Genomic DNA, 21,819 nt, shown 5'->3' on the forward strand with positions numbered 1-21,819 from the left:
CTTTATATATACAGATACTCAAAAATTAAGAAAAAAAAATTACCCAATCTTCAGATCTGTTCACATCAATATCCTTATTACCAAAACAAAACTACTTCACAACTCTGAAAAACCCAGAAGGCCAAATCTACTTAATGTGCCATCACACAAAAATGTTGACATAAATTTCATCAAAACACAACATACCTCACCAAAACCACCAAAGTACTCTCTTATTTTTTCTTCAGGTGTGTCTGGAGAAAGGCCACCAACAAAAATTTTTTTGACAGGCTCTTTTGTTTTCATGGCTTTGGCCCTTTTAGGATCAATGACTTTCCCATTCAATTTATGTTCTTTCTGATCCATGACCTAAGGAAATTAAATTTTTCACTTTAATATGTAAAAATTAACTACTGTTCAGAAATAAAATACTTACAAATAATCACACAATGTACCAATACCATGTCAACTGGCTTAACTGTCAAGTCACAGAGTAATTATGACATCAACTAACACAAACTAGTGCCCAAGTATAAAAATCACTGAGGCCGGGCGGTGGTGGCACACATCTTTAATCCCAGCGGCACTCGGGAGGCAGAGGCAGGCAGATTTCTGAGTTCGAGACCAGCCTGGTCTACAAAGTGAGTTCCAGGACAGCCAGGGCTATACAGAGAAACCCTGTTTTGAAAAACCAACCAAAAATAAAAATAAAAAAATAAAATAAAAGTCACTGAGAATTGATGTAGGGGAAACATCACCCCAACTGAATTGATTACTAGGTAACCATCACCTTTAACCGATAACAATGTAAACAATGGTTGCTACTTCCCCTCAGTGCAGAACCAAAATAATGACAATCAAAAGTTGATCATCCTGTAGACATTTGACTGAGAGAACTACTCTATTCTGAGAATCAGAGTAAAGGGGGGAAACTTTATCTAACATTATTTTAAATTGGGCCCTTTTTGCCAACTTGTCATACTGTTTATAACATACCCCCTCTATCCTCTTGGAACTGAACATAAACAATATACATTCTAACCACAAGCTACTGCCCCCAGACAAATCTCTGTCCTTTTTAAAAGTCACTTTCAATTTAGGAAGGCTGGCACATGAAAAGTATCAGTAAATAATTCCATAAATCTACCTCTCTCTCCAAAAAATATACTGGCACAAACAGGGTGTGTTCAGCACCTCTGCTGCCCCAACACTTGGAAAGTAGAGGCATGCGGCTCAGGGTAGTCCTCAGCCATGTGCACAACTTGAGGCCAGCCTAAGCTACACAGAACCTTGTTTCAAACAACAAAAAATATAAGAGAACATATAACACAAGTTTACTGTATCAAACTCTCCAGGTTTCATTAATCAGAATATATGTATATATATATATATATAACACACTACCTTATCTACACTCTCCGACTCTTTAAATAGCACAAAGCCAAAACCCCTTGATCGCCCTGTGATAGGATCTAACTTCAGAGTGCAGTCTACAACTTCACCAAATTTGGAAAAGTAGTCCTTCAGATCTTTCTTTGTGGTGTCCCAGCTAAGGCCTCCTATAAACATTTTCCTGTAAAGACAAAAAGCAGTATTAAAATGTTAAGAAGAAAATTAAACTTTGTCTTACATTTACACACATCAGTAACACACCTTCTTTTCAAATGTTATTCTTATTACAGACACCTACCAAACCCTACTGTTTAAAGTTCCACTCAGCACTGCTCCTTCTGTTCAAATACAATACTGAGCAAGAAGCTATTTCCTGATATTTATATACATATACATATTTATATTTGCATGCCAAATAAAAGTATTAGTTTTCTTTAACAGATAAAATCTTAGTTTCTAGATTCTATCAAATCTTCATTACAGCCCCAGCATCCTATCTACAGCAAGACTCCTTTCTCTACTTTTAATAGTTCTCCCATTTGCAGAACTCATATATAAAATGGAAAAATGCTAAGTCCTCTAAACTGTCAACTAGAGTTTTTCGCGTGCAGGACTCCATCAAGACGACCACAGTCATCATGTAAACACTCCGACAGAAAGACCACTAAACCACATCTAACTAACTTAGAGGATTTACTTACAGGAGAGCCTCAGTTAACAAGTAATACATGTTTAGGCCTGTAAAATGATAAATGGAAAACACTCCAGGAAAGGCCATTAGAACAAAGTCTCAACATGCAGCAAAATGCCCAAAGCAGTTTCTGGCAGCAGTGGTAATCCTTTCTACAGCTGCTTGTTTTACCAGTAAGTTAGTAGTAGTAATTATAAAAGAAAACCTATACCTTTTACTCTTTAAAAAGGTCAAACTGAAAACTTAGTAGTAAACCGATAAAACTAGTCCTATAAAGGCTACACGACTACTCAGAATTTCCTCATCTTCATATGGGTGTGTGTGTGATGGAAAAGAATGGGAAAGACACCAACTTTCAGCTCTAGAAAGACATAAATAAGCAAGTCTTTCATACGAAACATCTCCACTTTGTAGACTTTTAATAGGCTGCCACTACAGCCTATTCTGGAAATAAGATGCTCATTAGTTTATCTTCACCTCTAGTACATCTGTTTTTAACTGGAATGTTACAGAATATTCTTACAAGGTTAACTTAATGCTGATAACAAAACTAACTTTTAATTCAAAGAAACTCTTAGGAGGCATATTGAACTTTCCATTTAAAGTTAGTGTTTCAACCTTGAACATGTTATAGAGCAAGCCCCAATTTTCAAGACTTCCTCAAAGTGTCTAGTCCTAAAATAAGATTTATGGCCATTTAATTTTATAATCAAATAAATCAAAACCCATTATGTACATTTTAAATATCTGCTTATTCCATGGAAAACTTCTCAACATACATTTCTTCTTTCAATTGAATAACTCCTAAAATATAACCCTTGTTTAAATATCCATTGCTATAAATAGTGTTTTACCTACAGATCCAGAATACTACTTTCATTAATGAAAACTCATTGCCAACATTCAGTCTTTCAAGGTGAGGGAGATGCTAGTTTTTTAAAAGAAGAAAAGACACTGACTATAAAGCAAAAGTCTCTCAGATATCCATTATCACGCTCTAGAACAGAAACAAACTCAGCTGTGACTCGGCTACCTAATCATCATCTGTGATACAGAATTTCCCATAACTGATTAATTTGTAACGATTTCAGTCTTGCCAAACTAAAATTATTATAAAAGACAGTACAGAATAATAACAAACCTCTAGAACAAGAAAATTCTGTCTAGTGAACCAATTATCAAGACAGAATTTGTTTTTACTTCATAAAAGCAATGGGTAGGGGAAATGTCCTCAATTTAAAATTGCTATGTATACTTCTTTAATAAAAATAAAAGATAATAACATAACACATAGAATAAGTCTACTATTTTTAAGTCATATGACTTCTTTTTAGATAGAAAATTAATTTTCTGAAATATTAGATATACCAACTCATCAGTTGACCTAATGAAGTGCTCTGTAACAAACAAACTTTTCCACCCATAACAGAGCTAAAAATGTTCACGCAAAACTCTTCTGTTAATAGATGCCTTTTATCCAGAATATTAAGTATTCTGGTCAACATTTTTATTTATCACATTACATTTCTTTCCTCAAGTACTAATTGTCTTTTTAATCCACAACTATTTTGAACGAAATATGTTAAGATAGTGACAGGGTCTTACACTACAGCTCAAGCTTGCCTCAAACTGGTGGGAATTCTCCAGCCTCCATCTCCAGTGGAGCTGCCACAATTAGTTTCAAGGAATGAGATATTCTTCTACAAACCACACCCTGCCTTCAATACAACAGTCCCGAGTAACAGCCTAGGGATCTGTTATCTCTATTAAGCTACTTTAGTATGGTCAATCTCTGAAACTGGCTGTGACTAATGTGGATCGCACTCGTTTAGCCTTTAAAACACACATTTTGTTTAAGTTTTGCCAACAATTCAATTTGCCAACAAGTCATTACTCGTTCTATAACGAAAATCTCCCTTCCACACTGTAAACAGCCAGGTAAGTTTTCCAAATTTTGTGTGAAGTACAACAGCTTCTGAGCTTATGACAAATGTATCAGTATTTTGGTAGCATAAAAAAACTGTATTTTTCTTATGCTTTAAGAAAAGCTGAACAGATAACCAGAAAACCCAATACATTACAAAACCCACAACACTGTATTCTATTTTACTAAATAGGAAGTATGAAATCCAACCCATTTTTATTCTGTAGTCACAAGCTTTAACTATATAGTGTACAGCCTAGTGTTTGTCCACTAACCTGTATAAACGGGTACCTCCTGTAGGATCTCTAGAATACTAACGTGAACTTCCTCTCAGTCTGAGATTCCTTAATATTAACACTAACTTGGGTTACTTTATACAGCCATGTGTGTAAAGCACAATACCTACTGTGTGTCCAATAGGGAGCCTTAAACGAGAGGGTTACTTTCAAGTTGCTATTCACTCCTGCAGAGATGTAAACACTTTTTAGTAAGTCAAAAGAACTTTAAAATTTCTAAGTAGCCAATTTAAAACTATCAAGAGAATTGTTCAAGTATCAACAAAATGATTCTTCATGCTGCAATCTAAATTTAAATGTGATTCTTAGTTCTAAGTGAACCAATAATCCCAATTAAGGAACTTACTTCTACAAGGGTCATCTGTTCCCCACTACTGTAATTTTTTTTGAAGTCTCATGTAATCCTGCCTGTCCTCAAACTTGTAGCAACCTTCCTGCCTCAGCCTTCCCAGTGCTGAGTACTGTGATAATTTATGCACAGCACCATGCCTGCCTGGCAAAGTTTGATTTCTTTCTTTCTTTCTTTTCTTTCATTTTTAGAGACAGGGTTTTACTGTGTAGCCTTGGCTGTCCTGGAAACTATTCTGTAGACCAGGCTGGCCTCGAACTCAGAGAGATACACCTGCCTCCCCTATAGTTTAATTCTTTAATCATACTTATAAGCAAAGTATTTCAATGGCCCAAAGAAAAGATAGAAGTCTATTTAAATTAGCTATTAAACAGTGTAAGTGTTTTCACACTTACGGGCATGTGTGTGTTCTGTTTGGGTCATGCATGTAAGTGTAGATACACCTGGAACTGGTGTTTCAGGTGGTGTGCCTTGGTTCCTCTAGTGGAATGAACCTTTATAAATGTCATTTCTGAAGTCCTCTCCCTACCCTACATTTATGCCAAGATTTCTTAGTAAATAATTAAAAGCACTAGGCAACACCTAACAAGCAATGATGGCTGACAGAAAATGTCTTATTAATTCCTAATTAGCAGGGTATGGTGGTCCATGACTACAATCCTAGCACTTAGGAAACTAGCAGGAGGACCAATAGCCTGAACTACTGTTTGACTCTGTCTTAAAAAAATAAAATACCCTCATCCTCTCCCAAGTACATAAAAAGCTAATTTTTTCTAAACTATGAAGACAACAACACTCCAAACTCAATGATAAGTATTGTATCTAAAGATGCTTTCCCTGAGGCTTTTACCCTTACCCAATTTTCAGATAAAACAATGTTTAAAGTCTTCCATCAGCTCATTATCTTACATAAAAAAAAAAAAAAATACACCAAGTGTTAGCTTAATACATTTTTCTTGAGCCATATCAGCCCATTCACTGGCATCCTTTATAGTAATATTATTCAAGAATACTTACTTACATAATTCTTCTGGTACCCCATCATTAAAGCTCAACTTTTAAAATGCTACAATGATAAACTCTAATAAAATCTCCCTGGCACGTATTAATTAACATTTTCCTTAGAAATTAGGGTTTATTTTAAACATCATCATGCTACTTCTAAGAATGAGGCCATTACTTTTTAACCCTGGACAACTGTCAGTAGGGATATACATATACCATATATATAAAAACTATCCTGGAAATAGCCTGACAAACCCTTGACAATAACAAAACTTGTATCTGATGTGGTTAATGGCATTTGAAAACTACTTTTTAACTATTTAAAACTGTATTGTTTAGCTAATCAAAAAAAAAAATCATCAGTAAAATCTACACACCGATATTAGCTGCCCACTATTAAACAGGCAATTACTCAGTAAGTTTTTTTCTATATTACACTTTTTAAAGCTAAGTGCTAAAAAGGATGCAAGACTAACACATAAAAGAGCATATATTTTCAAAGCAAGATTTTAAATTCTTTTATGTTAAATCTCAAACTTCAAAGGAAACCGAAATCAACCTGCATAAAAAAGATAACTAGGTTGAAAACATCCTCCCAGTTTTCCCAGGAAGACTAGAGACTTCCCTCCTTTCAGGAGGCAGACTCTTTGGGAGCTTGAGGACAGTTGGTCTACACAGTGAATTCCAGACCAGCAAGGGCTACATAGTTAATAAGATCCTGTGTCAAAAATATAAAGAAGAAAGGTAGGTATAACATCTAGTAAATTAAACACAACAGCTTTTAAAAATAAACCTTAAGAGCTTTGCTTAGTATTTTCAATATACTAACTTTCTAAAAAAATCTCCAATTTATGATGTAAACTCCTACTCACCTAAAGGTTCAAGCCTGGGGTGGGTTTCCCTAGCCTAGGTTAAGGTTCAGGGTAACTAAGATCACTAGCTATTCACAATCATTTAAGTTTTCTATTTGGCATCAATTTAGATATCACTAATAAAAAAAGAATGAATGTTTACCTTTCTTAAACCAGGACTCTAGAATAAGTGTTCCACCACCAATCCAAATCCCCAACCCCTACCATTTTTCAATGCTTTAAAATCACATTACTTTTTAATATAACAAAAACCTGAAGATCGTTCCCAAAACATTTATCAGTTGCTTTTTCAGTATTATTGGCTGTCACTTTCCTGTCTAAGACTAGAGTAGACAGAGTGGATTTCCTGATTCATATATATATTTATGTATGTAGTCTCAAATGTAGACAAGTCTCAAGTGCAGACAAACATTTCAGTATAGAACCCAATACTTAAAGCTATCACTATGAGACAAATGTCAGAATGAAGTAGTCTTCTCCACTCTAAAATACTCTCAAGTACATAGCATGAACATACTAGTTTAACACTCCAGAAACTAAAATATGCTTACCTTTACTCCACAGGAGTAAATCACTGCCAGTAGCAACTATTAGGGCATTGGATAAATACACACAAAATAGGAAAGCAGGCTGTGCAGTCAAGTCTTCCTACGGTGAGCATTGTTTCCAGCAAACAGATCAGAAAACCAAGTAAAAATGTGTTCTATTTATTATCTTAGACCACAGTGGTGGAAGTAACAGAAACAAATCCCAGGCTTCCTGCATCCAGTTTAGTGTCCTATTTACTGTAACACTGAAGCACAACTATAGTCAGATCAAACCAGCCAGTTCCACATCACTTCACTTGCTTGCATGCACATTTGAAGCATAGTCATTAAGTGAAATAGGAAGTCAGTCTGTATTTATGTTCTCTGACATGGCTTCTAACATCACCTAAAGGATAAAGATGGTTAGTTATCTTTCCTAATGGCCTTAAGTCACAGCAAAATGAACTATGAGGTACAGAACTACATGCATCTACCAATCTAACTATAAACATGAGATGTCTTACATACCTCAGACTACTCAGGTTAAATTACTAAAACAATATATAGAAGATGTCATTAAACACAAAGAAAACTTGTTGACGTTTAAGGTGTTGCGTCAAAAACAAGAAGTTGCCAAGAAGTGGCAGTCCATATCTCTGGGCTAAAAAGTGAAATCCTGTCTTGGAAAACAAAATACTGAGACTTTAGATGATATTCCAGTCTAGTCCCGGGACTGTTTATTCCATCTCTCTCCTACAGACGACAAGTGTTATCGAAATCTAGTATTCCTGGATGGGGATATGGCTCAAGAACACAACATTGCCCACACACTTAAGAAGCCTTATGAGCTATCTCCACTATGGACAGGAAAAAAAACACTGAATATTCTTCTCCTAAATCTAAGGCTTCAGCTTCCAATTTTACCAAAAGAAATTAACATGGACACACATGGACTTACATTCTTGGCCAATAAATCCAATCTCACTAAATCAAGGCCAGTCAATCTAGCACTTCGATACTCAAGGTCGTCGTCCCCCCCCCCCCCCAGAGCAATGTTCAAACTGTTCCAGTAACATTGGGGTTTCTATTATACTCTCCAATATTTTAAAGACATGTGTGATCCCCTTCTCAAACAGCAGAGAACAATCTCCACAAGATTCTACTTGAGCTCACACACTAACGGTTCCAGGCCAGCTGGGTACTGCCCTGACAAGTGCTCCACTGACAACTCAATGAAACTGTCGAGCTTCCTACTCAACCACATTCTGGAGGTGGGGGTTAGGGTGGGAATGATGAGTCATTGTATCTAAGCTGGTAAAACTGTCTACAAAACTGACACAGTATTCTAGGTTTCCAATGTTCTTTCAATTTCCAAAACTGTCCTCCATACAATGTGGCATGCACATTTCAGCAGACACTACCTACCCCCAAAGAACCAGAGCACTATAAAGACTACAAACTGAAAGCAAAATGAGGAATTCCAATGCAACTAATTATATCTAAGAAATAACAGGGATCTTAAAAGTTGTAGATAGTAAAGTGGCCAACAAGATGACCAGAGTCCAATCCCCAGGACCCACATTACAGAATGAGAGCAGACTCACTAACCTCCTCTCACACACACACACACACACACACACACACACACACACACACACACACACACACACACGTGAACCCAACATCAAAACACAATTTTAAAGTAACTCAGAAAGCAATTTCACTATGATGAGACACTTAACAAACTCATTAATCTTGAAACAAGGGTGCTTTTCTAAAAATAACTTCATGTTCACATATGAATAAACAATAATACATAATAAAGCATGTCAAATAACAAACTCATCTTTAAAAAATATTTTAGCAGGAAAACCAGGAAGAGTAGCATTTACCTACAGTCCCCAACACTTGAGGTGGACACAGGAATATTAGGCCAAGGTCAGCCTAGGCATGTAGGAGACCTTTCCTCAAAAATAGTACTTCAAGATGAAACTTCATTTTAACAGGAGCTGCACTGCACACCAAAGTGTTTTTAAGAAATTAACTTCACAGGGCATTTAATCTACTGACTGGTCTCATCTCCACTACAGAGATTATATTATTAAACTGGTGTGGAAAACAGAAACATGGAGTGTACACATATAGATACCAAAAAGGTATGCTTAAAGATCTTCATTGTTTTGCTCAGAAAGTCTAGCATCTGCAACAAAACGGAGTTGGGTAAATTGACATTTATCAAATCAAATTAGAGAAAGAGGTGGGAAGAACAACAGGGGACATCTGGTCACAGTGGCCACACACCTGTAGTCCAAGAGACTTGGCAGCTGAAGAGCCTCCTAAGCCTGGGCAACGCAGTGAGACTGTCTCCAAAACAAGTGCTGGAGAGTAAGGATGCCGTCTAAGTACAAGACTGCTTGAGTAAAACCTACTACTTCAGAAAGGCTGCCAGTGGAGACCCAGCATCATCTATCTGGACAGTTCCATAACATTTACACTTAAGTTATCAAACTTTCTCCAAAAACTGATCCCAGAAAGCTCTACAAGCATTTGCTACTTATTGAACGAGGGGACAAAGATAACTTTTTTAAACAGTAAAAAGAATGACCTTCTAATCTAAAACATGGTCAATTCAACTTACTACAAACAACTAAGGTTCAAATAGAAGTCAAATAAGGTTTAATTTGCCATCATTAGTCAACTTACTGTGCCCAGCAGGCACCAAGACAGAATATTCATCTAAACATTATTATGTCACACTCAGACCCTAGTTTGTTTTTTTCCATTTTGTTTCTTTTATCTGTTAAACTTCTTTACCCCCAACTTAAAACTGGACAAATATCAGTAGAAGGGAAGTTAAAAAAAAAAAAAACATATAAAATTTAAGTGTTATCCAAAATAACTTAATAGAATATGGTTTGTACAGACATAGGCAATGTACTGGCTTTCTAACCTCCAATGGTAAAGATCAAAGTATGACCCTAAGGGCAGAGACTGACATTTCAGGGGGGAGAAGTGGGGTAAAAAGAATGCTCAACCTACCAGCCTCCAAGGGAAGTCATGCAAATGTGAACACATGTCAACCAACTGTAATTAACATCCCAGCCAAATCACACTGAAAATAAAAAGCCTGATAAGAGCTGTAGTGGAAAGCCACATTTAGCCCACCTATGAATATATACACAATGCTTAAAGTATACAGGACTTTGCATAAAGCATAGTAATACTTAAGGAACTGTCTACTTGACAGAATACTTCAGTATAACATGCAAGACATTTTAACACGCAGTATCTTTATCAAGTAACCTTTATATTTAGCATTAAGCTTAGAATTTAAACAAAAATATTTCAACCTAATAAAAACTAAATGAAAATACAGTAACTTTTGTTTGCCCATATTTAAAAGAAAAATTAATAATTACATTTAGTTTAGGTTGGTCAAATTGTCAACTCATCATGCATTACCACACAGCATATCACGCAATGGCGTTCTTGCCCAGATTATTTAGGGTATCTAGAAAGGCCTTACATCCCAGGCACAAGACTCAGCCTACAGTATTAATGTCTAAATCTCCTGGGACTCAATGGGCAACTAAATTACAGAGCCTCTGCATGTTATGACTACTGAAATCTTTATAAGACAGAAATAAAATGTAAAAGTTTTACCATTCTTCCCGCTGTGCCGCCGCTGCTTCAGTGTGTCGTGGGGAGGAGTTTGAATGGCTAGGGAATTAACAACCGGTACAGCAACCAATCAAAATTCTAGTTTTAGTTTTTGACATTGTTAGGGTTAAAAACTAATTCATTTATATTTCAGTTCAACAAAAAACTTCAAAAACAGCTAGCTACTTTCTAACTTCAAAACTCAAGGGTAATAGAAAGCCTGCCCCAGTTACAAATTAACCATTTTGGTGCCTCTGTCCAAAGAACAGAATTCAGAAAGCAAAAACCAAAATGTTAAAAAAAAAAAAAACCTTAATTTCTTCAAATATTTAACATGTATTCCCTTCTCAAATTAAGCCACACATCGTTCAATATTAGTTCCATTTAATTAAATTCACTTCCCATCCCACCCTCAACTCCCCACTAAAGCCAGTACAACCATTAGCAGACTGCAGAGAATCAGCCTGAACTGAGATTTTCTTAAACATTATACTCCAAGTCCTTCTCCACTGTCCCAACACCCCTACAAATTTTATACTCTTAACCAGTAGTGGAAATCACGGGTTAAAATGACACCTTTCTAAAAACTCCCCACCAAAACTTTCTCCTGGTTATAGTGAAAAAAATTGCATACGCACAGCCCCACTATAAAAAGTATCGAAACCATAACTCAAGATCAGCAATCTGTAATGGGAACAAGAAAATCTAAGGACCCGGATCGAACCCCCTTTCCTTGTCTCCTGAATGATACTCAGCTCCCAAAGGCTGCATTTTAACATTATTAAAAGCAGCTTCTGGTGGCGATATAAGTTACTTCAATTAAAGGAAGCAAGTTAGTATTTTAAAAAAACCTGAAAAAAACTAATTCATTGACCACCACAGGATTTATTGCGTATTAAAGGGTGAGTGGGCTCCTTTGAACAATAGTGAGAGGGTGAGACTGAGAAGAAACCAAAACAGGCTCCTGGGCACTGAAAAGGCGGGAGAGAGATGTAAAAAATGTAGTTGCACAGACTAAATAAGGAAAGACTACAATCTGTACAAATAGGCAACCCAGAATCTGAGGGCGCGAAAAGGGTGCATAGAGAGAATAACTTGGCAGAATGGGGGAAGGGCAACCGCAGGCGGGAGGTGGAAGAGCCCCAGTCAAGTACAGGCCCCATCGACCAGGAAGGACTTAAATGGAGCCCGCGGAGCCACACCAACGCGCCAGCAGACCAGGGACTTTGGCAGGCCCGGTCTGTCTACAGCACAAACGCAGGGCCTGTAGGAGCGTGTCGTGGTGACAGCGTAAAGTGGACAGAACGAACGAATCCTAAGACGAAAACTATTTAAAAGCAATGGCCTGCGGCCGACGCGGGAGAAAAGAGAGGTGGACAGCCTACAGCTTTCCCAAAGCAAGAGCGTGTCAATAATCGCACCGTCTCGGGGGCGAGGGCGAAGCGCCCGACCAACCTTGGCAACCCTGGTAAAAAGCTTTTCTGTGCGTTTGCATTTTTAAGCCTAAGAGGTTAGAAATCCGGGAGACGTGGGGGTGGGGTGGGAGGGTAAGCTCCGACAGGCGGGAAAAAATCCTGGCGGCCACATCGGTGGGAGGAGACCCGCGGCGAGGGAGGAAAGAGGGCGGGCCGCGGAGTAGCATGGTGACGGCTAAAGGTGGAAACGTGTGTGATGGGGGAGGGGGCGAGCAGGCAGGGAAGGAGATGCAGGCCCGGGGGGGAGCCCGAGGTACAAGAGGGGCGGCCGAGGGGGCGACTGCACTGGGGCCTGCGGGCGGGCGGGCGGTCGCGGGAGCGAGGCCTAATGGCGGGGAGGGGGAGGGGGCCTGGCGAGCGGCTGCCCGGGGCCGCCCCTTACTCACCCTTCATCCTCCTCGTTCTTACTGGCGTCGATCTTGGCTCCCTCTGCCTCGGCGCTGCCTCCTTCGGTGCCTCCGGCCGCAGAGCCGCCGCCGCCGCTCCCGCTTCCCGCCGCCGCCGCCGGCCCCTGCGCCGCCGCCGCCACCATGGCTCCCTCCTGCTCGCCCGCCGAGCCGCCTACCGCCGCCGTTGCCGCCGCCGCCGCCCCGTCCCCTCCGAACTGCTCCTCCGACATAGTGCTACTGCCGCCGCCGAAGACGACACCCGCCGACGCCGCCGCCGCCGCGAACCGAAACTAGCAGCAAAGTAATCCCCGCCGCCGCCGCGCGATGCCCGCTCTACCTCGCGAGGCACCCTAGACAAGGCGCGCGCGTGGCTGCAAGGGCTCCTGCGCCTCTCCCCGGCCTGCCCCCCTCGCCTCCCACTCTCGCGCAGCGCGCTCTCTCGCTCTCCCCGGCTGCACTGAAAAAAAAAAGAATGAAGTAGCAGCGGCGGCCACTCTCGCCTCCTCCTCGCTTTAATGGCGCCGCCGCGGACCACCTAAAATGGCCGACGGAAGAACGGCGCGTCCCGGTCACGTGGCTCCGGAGCGCGCCCTTTGCGCCTCCCCCGCCCCCGTCCACCGCTAGGCCCCGCCCCCCGCGCAGGCCCCGCCCTCCCCGTCCCTTTCCGACTGGCTCTCACGCCCCGCGGTCGCGCGGCGCGGGCCTTTAAAGAGGACCGGAAGTGGCGTGCGCAAGAGGGGCGCGCGGGTACCATCGAGAACAAGGAGCGCTGGTTCGAGGGCGCGGCTAGAGAGGCCTCCCCCGCCCCCGTCCCTTGGCCCCGCCCTTCCGCGGATTCCTGGAGTCACCGGCCGCTCCTCGGCTTTGGTTGGCAGGCGCGGCCGACCTGGAGGGGTGTGGTTCGTCCATCCCCAGCGGAGACTTCGTGGAGGCTGCCCTCAGGGAGCCACGGCTGTGGGCCCCGGGACCTGCGTGGGGCAGCGGGCCGCGCCTGTGCAGTGCTCCGCCGTCCCTGCGCCGGGTGACATTGAGGCTCCGCCGCGGCGCTGTCCAAAGGCGGCTTTGATGGTCGAGGCTGCCTCTTCTCAGAGTTGCTTCCCTAGTCTTAAGCTTTGCCTCCGTTATTACAAGAGCCTAACGCCGGCCACGATTCTTTGAAGTCACTATGGATTGGGAAGTGTATGTATTAAGGTCGACTCCAGGGCTCCTTTTTTTTTACGAGTTACAGTCCTTGTATTAAACAGGATATATAAATGTCATGAATCATCTTTACGAGGTTTCTGGGTTTGTGGTGTTGAGGTGGCGATTTTATAAAAAGAAAAAAATGAAACGCCGTTAGGCGTGTGATTCACGATTTTAAAATTAATCGCTAAGAAACCTATTGGAATTCCTACTCAGGAGTTAGACTTTGAAGCTTCCTGCAAGACTTAGAAGAAAATGGAATTTCTGGTTTGGTTTGGTTTGGTTTGGTTTGGTTTTTTTTGTCGTCAACCACTCGACTGCTTAGTAAGTATCCAGTTTCCAAACAGGGTTTGGAGAAGTTTACAAAAGACAGCATACAGGGACAGGACTTCAGCCCAGCTAATTAGGTACACGCTGTAATCCCAGAACTGTGATCCCAGAGAAGGGAGGAAGGACTGTTGAGGCCAACCTGGCATTACCCCTTAGCAAAACACATAAAAAAATTTTAAATAAATGCTTCCCATGGTGTACTTTAAGTCAATTTACAGTAACTGTACATAATCTGAAAATCCCAACGATTAAAACAAGATTTATCACTACAGTTTGTTACAGAATCCATAAAATGAAAGAATATGCATCAAATAGTGGAAATGTCTTCAACATTGAGCAAATCACAGACAGGCAACCACCAAGATGATTGGCGAAAAAGAAGTGATTCCACGTTTTTCTTTACCATCCAAAAATACTGACCAAATAAGATGACTCAAGTCAAATATTGCAGGTTGGCAACAACTTGGATGAACCCGAGGTTTTTATTTATCCTATGGATTTAAATGATGAGCCTTTTAGAAAAACTGGTTGTAGTGGTTTAGAGATTGGTCCCAAAGGCTCCTATGTTTGAATGTTTTAGTCACCATGCCATGGAACTGTTTGGGAAGGATTAGGAGGCATGGCTGTGTTGGGAGATGGTATTCATGGAATTTGCTTTGAGGTTTCAAAGGCCATACCAGGCCTTTCTGCCTGCTGCCTGTGGATCAGGATGGAAAGCTCTCAGCCCACAGGTCATTGCCTACCCTGCCTGCTTCCCACCATGCTGACACTGGACTACCCCTCTCAAATTAGAAGCAAGCCCCCAACCAAATGCTTTTCTCTTACACATTGCATTGGTCCTCACAACAGTAGAACAGTAACTAAGACATCATTTTACCGAAAAAAGTTTACTTTAATTCACAGGCAGCCCTGTCGCTTCTGGAATTTGAGTGTTACTCAAGAGTTCCTCACACTAAGGCCTACGTGCCTTGTTTTGTTTTCTTTTTTGAGACAGGGTCTGTAACCCAGGCTGGCCTGGAGATCACTGTATAGCCTAAGGTGGCCTCACACTCTGGGCAGTATTCCTGCTTCAGCCTCAGGAATGCTGAGATTATAGGGTTGAGCCACCATTTTTAGCCTAGGGCCTTAAATTCTACACCTTGTGTCATTTCCTCCAACCTGAACTTCTTTCTCAACTGTGTGATTTCAACCTTATTGGCCTGGTGAGCTATCCGGCTGCCAGCATCCCAGTCAATGTCATTGTATCTGTGGCATTTCACAGACCCCTCAGGGTGAATTAATCACCACTTTGCATAGCCCATTATCCTTCTTTATCTCTGCTCTTCTTAATTACAGCCATCTAGACACCATTAGTTTTTGAAGAACAAAAATAACATTCCTCTATACCCTAGTTATATTTTCACACCTATATAAAAACAGATATTATATAAAGGTAGAAATTATGTAAGAGACTGTATTGACCCAATAATTGCTCATTGATTTTTGTTTTTTGTTTTGTTTGTTTGTTTGTTTGTTTGTTTCGAGACAGGGTTTCTCTGTATAGCCCTGGCTGTCCTGGAGCTCACTCTGTAGACCAGGCTGGCCTCGAACTCAGAAATCCGCCTGCCTCTGCCTCCCGAGTGCTGGGATTAAAGGCGTGCGCCACCACGCCCGGCTGATTTTTTTTAAATGATCAAAATCTTTCAGACTTTTTTCGCCTAGAGAATTCAAATGGCTCTCCTCTTTCTCTCACTTTATCACTGGCATAAATATACCCAGAGATTTCTTGATGTATGAACTTTCTTAAAGAGGAAAGAAAGAAAAGGTATTTTCTAAGCTTTATTCCACACATAAGAAGTGGTTGGGGAAGCTACACTTGACTTTCCCAAACCACTGGGAAGGAAGCAATATCACCCCTCAGTGTCCAGGCCATCAAAGCTTCCTTCCCCACAGAGGCTTCTGAGTTTGTTTCAGGCCATGCTGGGATGCTGCTACGTGAGGCCCTAGTAAGAACAGTTCTAATCCAGTGCTTAGCATGCTGGAGGCCCTAGAGTCAACCCACAGCACTACCAAAAATCAGCATGGATTTGATACTTTGACTGGAGTCACTCTCTCCAGGACAAGGTGGCCCAGAGATAAGGAAATGGCTTTAACCTTCTAGATCCAATCTACAGGTGGTGTGGATGGTTTACTCAAACATCAAATAACAGGACCAAGAAGAAACAACAAGAAGAACACATTGCTACACAAAGCACACAAGCTCACAGCCTTCAATCACGTTAACTAGCATGTGACCAGGATGGGCCCTTTATTTGCCTGAAGAACATCCTCAGCAGGATTAAAGCATTTTGTTAAGAGTTGGTTTTGTTTTTGTTGCTAGAAAGATGGCTCAGCGCTTAAGAGCACATGCTGTTCTTGCAGAGGATCTGGCTTCAGTTCCTATCATCTACAAGACGGTTCACAGCCTTCTGTAACTCTAGTCTCAGGGGACCTGACACCCTGTTTAGCCTTTTCTGGTATCAGGCACACAGGTGGTGCATAGGCATGCATGCAGTCAAAAAAAAAAAAACACATCTGCATAAAATAAAAGTACAGGTGACAGTGAATGCTGACATCAGAAGAAATAGTCTCCCTCAGGGAAGCACACACCAATTGGTTACCCAATACCAAATGGTCAGCCCTGAAAACATACACATTCAGGTTACATTATACAGACTGAGCAGGTTGTATTTATATATTTAGGAATACACACAAACATATACACACACAGATAGATAGATAGATGGATGGATAGATAGATAGATTGATAGGTAGGTAGGTAGATAGATAGATAGATAGATAGATAGATAGATAGATAGATAGATAGATAGATAGATAGATACACATATATGTAACAATTAAAAAGAGACCATGAATTTAAAAGAGCAGTGGAGGGGCTATGTGGTAGGGTTTGAAGTGAGGAAAAGAAAAGTGGAAATGATACAATTGTTTTATAACCTCAAAACAAAAAAAAATTTTTTTTAGTTTTAGTTTTGTTTTGTTTGTTTTTTCAAGACAGGGTTTCTCTGTGCAGCCCTGGCTGTCCTGGAACTCTGTAGACCAGGCTGGCTTCGAACTCAGAAATCTGTCTGCCTCCCAAGTGCTGGGATTACAGGCGTGCGCCACCACTGCCCGTCTTGTTTTTAGTTTTATGATACTAGGTGAAGTTACCCATTTCTCCGGCAATAAACCTTCATATCAGTCTCAGTAATCAATAAGTTCAGATTCTATTAAAAAATATAGAGGTTCATCAACTATTAACAGTGAGGTTTTATTTTAGTAATGAAATCTGCTACAATAATTAGTTCTACCTGTTTAACTGAAATATCAAATGGGTGCCTTTCAACACAATTGAAAAATTACCACTCAAAAATGATGTGGTGGCCCACACCTTTAATCCCAGCACCTGGGAGACAGAGGCAGGCGGATTTCTGCGATTTCTGCATTCGAGGCCAGCCTGGTCTACAGAGTGAGTTCCAGGACAGCCAGGGCTATACAGAGAAACCCTGTCTCGAAAATCAAAAACAAAAAACAAAAAAATCAAACAATAAGAAAATTTAGTCATGATACTGCAAAGTGGCACACCCAACGATCTATGTGATACCTCCACTTTGAAAACCAGAGACGTCCTGAGTTTCAAATGTCTGAAACTATACTTTTTCCCACAAATCTACTTCCTCCATCTTCCTGACATCTCCACCCCCTCCTGCAACCCTGCCAAAAACCAGATAGTCATTTTAATTTCACCCCGCCCATCCACTCAATTAACAACTCCTACTTTCAAAATGCCTCTCAATCCATTTTTCTTAGAAGTTGCATATGGGTTGCACAGTCCTAGCACGGAGAGGCTGCAGCAGGAGGATAGCCTTGATTTTGAGGTCAGCCTGAGTTTCAGAGTGATAGCTTGCCTAAAACACAAAACAAAACAAAACAAAACAAGGAAGTAAAAGTTTCTTCAATGCGGAAGTAGTTTCTACTTAGATTTCCTTGCATCAGACATGCAAGACGAGGCATGATTAAGTTTCTGGTGTCGGGAATATACATGTATGAAACAGTCTCTAGTCACATGGAGCTTACATCCCAGTGGGCAGGACAAATAATAAGTCGATGTTGTAATTTCATATAGCGACAAGAAAATAAGATGTCGTGGGGGCTGAACGATGGCTCATCAATTCACACACACTGCTCTTGTACAAGTCTGGGGTTTAGTTCTCAGCACCCACATGGCAGCTTACATCTGTCTGTAACTCCAGTCCCAGGAGATCTGATACCCTTTTCTGGCCTTCAAGAGTACCAGGCATGTACATGGTACATATACATATATGCAAGTAAGCTCACATGTATAACAAATCTTTTTTAAAGCTGCAAAAGATAGAACAGAGAATATAGTTTACAAGAAGAGACTCCAAGGAGATAACCAGTTGTGATGGTTTGTATATGCTTGGCCCAGGAAGTGCCACTATTAAGAGGTGTGACCTTGTTGGAGTAGGTGTGTCACTGCTGGCATGGGCTTAAGACCCTCATGCTAGCTGCTTGGAAGTGAGTATTTTCTTAGCAACTTTCAAATGAAGATATAGAACTCTCAGCTCTTCCTGCACCATGCCTGCCTGGATGCTGCCATGTTCCTGCCTTGATGATAATGGACTGAACCTCTGAACCTGTAAGCCAGCCCCAATTAAATGTTGTCCTTTATAAGAGTTGCTTTGGTCATGGTGTCTCTTCACAGCAGTAAGACCCTAACTAAGAAACCAAGTAGACCCTAGAGCAGCGGTTCTCAATCTTGCTGATGCTGTGACCCTCGAACACAGCTCCTCATGTGTGTGACCCAAAACCATAACATTATTTTCATTGCTGCTTGATAACTGTAATTTTGATTCTGTTTTGAATTGTAAGTATCTGTGTTTCTAATGGTCTCAGGTCACGATGCACAGGTTGAGAACCAGGACCCTAAGTGGAGAAAACACCACACAGCAAGCTTAGGAAAGGGGACCCGAGGTAGGAGAGTGCTTGATGCTCACGGGAACAAAGAAGTCAGTGCTGCTAAGAGAAGAGGGGAAAGGAAGTATAGTGAATTGCATCTGAGAGGAGGGATCCAGGAATGACACCTCCCAGAGCCTCCTACGTTTTGTTTTCATTTTTAAAGTTATGAGGAACGTGAAATGGTTTGGACAGATTAAAGTTATTAACTTCCTTAAACTGAAATGGATCATTTTGGATGCTTTATAGAGACAGTGTACTGTGGGAAAGGCATCAGGATGGTGAATTAAAGAGAAAGGATGTCTTCTGTCAATAAACAAATCTACAAAAACAATGTTATTTACCTGTGACTAATAATTTTTCTGAATGCTGTCATCTGCACAGAAAAGCACATTTTAATGACATTAAAAATGAGACTCGGGAGGCAGAGGCAGGCAGATTTCTGAGTTTGAGGCCAGCCTGTTCTACAAAGTGAGTTCCAGGACAGCCAGGGCTATACAGAGAAACCCTGTCTCGAAAAGGCCGAGAGAGAGAGAGAGAGAGAGAGAGAGAGAGAGAGAGAGAGAGAGAGAGAGAGAGAGAGACTTAAGCTAGACCTGGTGGCATACTTTAATTCCAGTACTTGTGAAGCAAAGGGGCAAGTAGATTTCTGTGAATTCAAGACTACCTTCATCTACACTGTGAGTTCCAGGCTAGCCACAGCTACATAATGACACCCTGTTTTAAAGAAGGAGGGGGGGAGGGGGGAAGAGGAGGAGGAGGAGGGAAGAGAGGAGGAAGAGGAGGAGGAGGAGGGAAGAGAGGAGGAAGAGGAGGAGGAGGAGAACAATGACTTGAAGGGCTGAGGCTGGGGCTAAGTTGGTAAAGTTGTGTGTAGCATGCAAGCACACTTGGAACCTGGGCTCATTCCTAGCAGTACATAAACTGGACATCCTGGCACACAACCTACAGTCCCAGGACTTGGGAGATGGAGGCAGGATAATCAGAAGTTATAGTTAGTTTGAGGCCAGAGTGTGCTGCTATTTGAGACCTATCTCAAATAAATTATTAAATAAATAAAAATTAAATATTTGCACTCAGTATGAAGAAGATATCTTGCAATCCTGGCAACTCTGGGAGCTGAAGCAAGAAGGTCATTTGAATTCAGGAATTTGAAGCTAATCATCAGAATCTATAACAACATCTTATCTTGAAAAAAAATTAATAAAACTAGACAGACACAAGACCTTCATGAGACTTCCCCCAGGAGACTGTCTTGAACCTTTCCTCACGGATGGAGGTGGAGCTTCATTAACCCCGCCCCCTCCCTGGAGACCTATAGGCAGTTAATAGTTGCTGGGAAGAGGGCCACATTCCTCATGGTGTAGTAATGCGTAAGTTGCTCTTGTCTGGATAAATAATGCTGCACCTATGCTCATTCAAGTGGTCCTCATGTAATGCAGCAGAACACACACACACACAAACACACACAAACAAACACACACACAAACACACACACACACAAACACATACACACACAAACACACACACACAAACATACGCACACACAAACACATACACACACAAACACACACACAAACATACATACACACACATACAAACACACACACACAACACACACAAATCTTGCGCGAGCTCGACTGGCCAGGAAGAACTACGCTGCAACAGGATCCTTCTGCACACGTTTATTGGGAGAGCTTGATTGTAGAGGCGAAAAGACTTCGAGCCCAGAACTGGTGCTGCTTTTATAGGCCTAGGAGGGGCGTGTCTCACACCTGGATTGGTTATGCACTAAGCCTCATTTGCATGTTCCTCATCTGATTGGCTACTCTCTCTCAGTACCTTACAGAACCTCATTATCATACCTCATTTGCATGTCTCACATCTGATTGGTTATACTCTCAGTACCTTATAGAACCTCATTATCATGCCTGGGCCAGGCAGTGTCTTTGCAAAAAACTTTACTGCATATGTACACATTGGTTGTTTGTCCAATCTTATGCGTGGTGGCCAGCAGTAGTCAGTGCCACTCAGCAACGGCACATGTGGCTTCCCACATCTCCCCGTTTGTTTTAATAAAATGAGGCTGGACTAGGCCTGTGCAATTATGCCCATCCACCGTGGCTCCTGTTTTAGGTCGTTCCTCTAATGTCACAGCCTTACCCGTCATAGGGTAACCCTATCGCCACAGGGCCCCATGTCTTAGGTTGGACTGTGCACGAGGAAAGTTGCCCGTCTCTGGATACCGCAGTGCTGTGTGACAATAACTGCTAAATGACCTAGGGCGAACTCTGCAAAAGAGGCCAGCCAAAAAATGAATTAGTGGGGAAATCATGATCACCCTATTGATGAGCAAGGGCTGATCAATGATCGTTGAGTCTCTCTCATCCCATCTCATGCTGACTAATTCTTGAGCATAGATAACCAAATTTCAGGGGAGGAGCCGTTTTCAATAGCTAAAAGTGCCTGAGTTATAATCACCTTGTCACGTTTTTGTTGGGTTCTGAATTTGCATACCAACCAGAGCATGAACACCAGTCCACAGCATATGGCAGCACCAAACAAAATCACTCCCACCCATTCCTTAAAGTAAGAAAAAGCAGAGGTAAGCCAAGAGGTAAAGTCTCCAAGGGTCACTGGTTCCACTCTGGTCCCATTAAGGTTCAGGATCTGCATCTGCAGCCTCGTCTGCAACCTTTCCAGCTCCTGCGACCAGTTCCCCTTCAGGTAATTCGATAGGTCTGTACTTTTAA

At 41.4% G+C, this 21,819-nt stretch overlaps 2 protein-coding genes and 1 long non-coding RNA gene across 9 annotated transcripts in view; 1 reads left to right on the top strand and 2 right to left on the bottom strand.

Moving 5' to 3' along the window:
- Hnrnpd (heterogeneous nuclear ribonucleoprotein D) overlaps nucleotides 1-13,295 on the bottom strand; it is a 23,196-nt gene extending 9,901 nt beyond the window's left edge. For 3 of the 7 annotated variants that reach the window (XR_389258.4, XR_389257.4, XM_006534735.4), the window contains exons 1-4: nucleotides 12,557-13,295; nucleotides 10,699-10,755; nucleotides 1,384-1,552; nucleotides 187-348 (exon numbers count right to left, since the gene is read on the bottom strand). Coding sequence is in view for 5 of the 7 variants with exons in the window: in XM_006534735.4 (XP_006534798.1) it covers nucleotides 187-348; nucleotides 1,384-1,552; nucleotides 10,699-10,755; nucleotides 12,557-12,789 (621 nt within the window). In the remaining 2 variants the exon portion in view is untranslated. The remainder of the gene's footprint in view (nucleotides 1-186; nucleotides 349-1,383; nucleotides 1,553-10,698; nucleotides 10,756-12,556) is intronic. The other 4 variants (NM_007516.3, NM_001077265.2, NM_001077267.2 and 1 more) reach the window with 2 other exon arrangements.
- On the bottom strand, nucleotides 2,069-10,692 carry Gm42127. Its single transcript, XR_880475.1, has 2 exons — nucleotides 7,060-10,692; nucleotides 2,069-4,449 (listed from the first exon to the last, which is right to left on the bottom strand). It is a non-coding gene; the product is annotated as a predicted gene, 42127 (long non-coding RNA).
- On the top strand, nucleotides 13,100-13,831 carry 4930524J08Rik (RIKEN cDNA 4930524J08 gene). Its single transcript, XM_030254981.1, has 2 exons — nucleotides 13,100-13,117; nucleotides 13,202-13,831. Exons 1-2 carry the CDS (start codon nucleotides 13,100-13,102, stop codon nucleotides 13,715-13,717), a joined length of 534 nt encoding a protein of 177 aa, XP_030110841.1. The 3' UTR covers nucleotides 13,718-13,831.
- The last annotated feature ends 7,988 nt before the right edge of the window (nucleotides 13,832-21,819 follow it).

This window comes from Mus musculus, chromosome 5 (assembly GCF_000001635.26).
Source record: "Mus musculus strain C57BL/6J chromosome 5, GRCm38.p6 C57BL/6J".
NCBI classification, from domain to species: domain Eukaryota; kingdom Metazoa; phylum Chordata; class Mammalia; order Rodentia; family Muridae; genus Mus; species Mus musculus.